The sequence below is a fragment of the Echinops telfairi genome, unplaced genomic scaffold (genome assembly GCF_000313985.2).
Source record: "Echinops telfairi isolate 266 unplaced genomic scaffold, ASM31398v2 ScPeMD7_3533;HRSCAF=4204_0, whole genome shotgun sequence".
Classification (NCBI taxonomy): Eukaryota; Metazoa; Chordata; class Mammalia; order Afrosoricida; family Tenrecidae; genus Echinops; species Echinops telfairi.
Window position 1 is genome coordinate 101459570 of NW_022107431.1, and position 1834 is coordinate 101461403.

Consider the following 1834-nt stretch of genomic DNA (forward strand, 5'->3'; position numbering starts at 1 on the left):
CTTCTTTGCTTTACACCATTTCAACTTACAAAAAGTTTCGTAGGAATGCTCTACCTCCAGTGGGGAAAGCTGTATTGAAAAGAGTCCAAGAGCAAGCTACATTCATTTACAAGGTATAGGTGAGGGGGAGTAGGCTTGAAATGATGTCATTTTTCTGTAAAACACAGAAAGGTCTATATTACAAAGGCATACCTAAGAGGCAGACTTTTATCAACACTCATAGAAGCACTTGGGATTAATTTTTTCCATTTGGGACTAGAACACTCAATAGATTTCAGCACAGAAATGCCTTCCTCTAACAACGACTTCATCCAAGAAGCCCTCTCATATCGCTGTTGGGACACACAGCCAGCTTCCTTATACCCTAGAAGAGGCAGAGAGAATACAATGAGGGAGCTTTTAGAGAGCAGACAGGATCGCAGGGCTCAGGAAAGCAAGAGTACCTCGTAATGTGAGTCGGCTGTCGGCGTTATCAGGGCGCAGAGACAACCGGAACTCCACCCGGCTGGTAAACATGCGGTAGGGCTCATTGGTGCCCAAGGTGGTGAGGTCATCGATCAATACGCCTATGTAGCCTTCTGTTCGGCTAATGACAAAGGGAGGTTTGCGGCTGACCCGAAGACTAGCGTTGATTCCAGCTATCACACCCTATGAGAGGAGGGAAAGGGTTAAAAAAGCCATCTGAACAGGTCAAAGAGTGATCCTACTCGGAACACCAACGGGGAAATAGCAGGTCCTGTTCATAAGGGATTGTTTTATCATTTTATTGGGAGTTCTTACAAATATCGTAACATTCCATAGTTTAGTCACATCAAGCAGTATTTTACACTTGCTACCACAATCAGTTTCAAAACATTCTCCTCCTTCTTGACCTCCCTGATATCCGCTCTCCGAGCAGCAAGTATTTTAAAGTCCTATTATATACAACGGAGCCCTGGTGGCAGAGCGGGTGATGTGTTGGGAGGCTGGCCACAGTCAGCAGCTCAAAACCACCAGCTGCTCCTCGGGAGAAAGAGGAAGCTTTCTACCCCTGTCAAGAGTTACGGCCTTAGAAACCCACCAGGACCGAAACCCATAGGGTCACTCGGAGTTGGAATTGACTCGATGCAGTGAGTTTGGTTTGGTTTTATTAGACACAATAAAACCATTTCCTTAAACTTTGAAACAAGCAGTCTCTTGTTAATTAGGAGTATATTTAAGATCTATATAGTTAACAAAATAGACCTTAAAAGGTAGAATACCAGTTAAATAGTACCGTTGTTCACAATCATGTTTGAATAGGTTCTTACTTGAGCTGCAGCTTCCTCGTAACCAGTGGTGCCATTTATCTGTCCAGCAAAAAAAAGGCGTTGAACCAAATGAGTCTCAAGGGAAGGAGTGATCTGCCGGGGGTCAAAGTAATCGTACTGAACACCGTAGCCTGACCAAAGAACAAACGGTACAAGATCAGTGGACACGGAGCGCAGGCAACAATACACAAATTATCCTCACATGCTTTTCAAAATCAGGTTGTTTTCATTTTCATACTTCATTCTTTTATTCTTATTCGCTTAGTTTGATAAGTGATAACTCTAATCAGTAGGTCTATAGAGACAGTAACCGGATAGGTGGTTTCTTAGGGTCACGGCAGGGGAAGCTGGGGGAAACTGGGGAGCTAATAATGAGTATGAGGATGAATAAAATGTTCTAAAATTGACTGTGATGAGTGTACAACTCTATTTTACACGATTAAACCACTGGATTGTATGGCATGTGAATTATATGTCAATAAAAACATAGAAAGTGTTAACTCTAGTTTTAAGTAATTACGCAGGTAACTGGACTCTAAGCTAGG

At 42.8% G+C, this 1834-nt stretch overlaps 1 protein-coding gene across 1 annotated transcript in view; it reads right to left on the reverse strand.

The window, feature by feature from the left end:
* MTO1 (mitochondrial tRNA translation optimization 1) overlaps nucleotides 1–1834 on the reverse strand; it is a 30642-nt gene that overhangs the window by 20907 nt on the left and 7901 nt on the right. Inside the window, exons 7-9 of the mRNA XM_004696305.2 lie at nucleotides 1290–1420; nucleotides 444–648; nucleotides 193–364 (exon numbers count right to left, since the gene is read on the reverse strand). Coding sequence (XP_004696362.1) covers nucleotides 193–364; nucleotides 444–648; nucleotides 1290–1420 — 508 coding nt within the window. The remainder of the gene's footprint in view (nucleotides 1–192; nucleotides 365–443; nucleotides 649–1289; nucleotides 1421–1834) is intronic.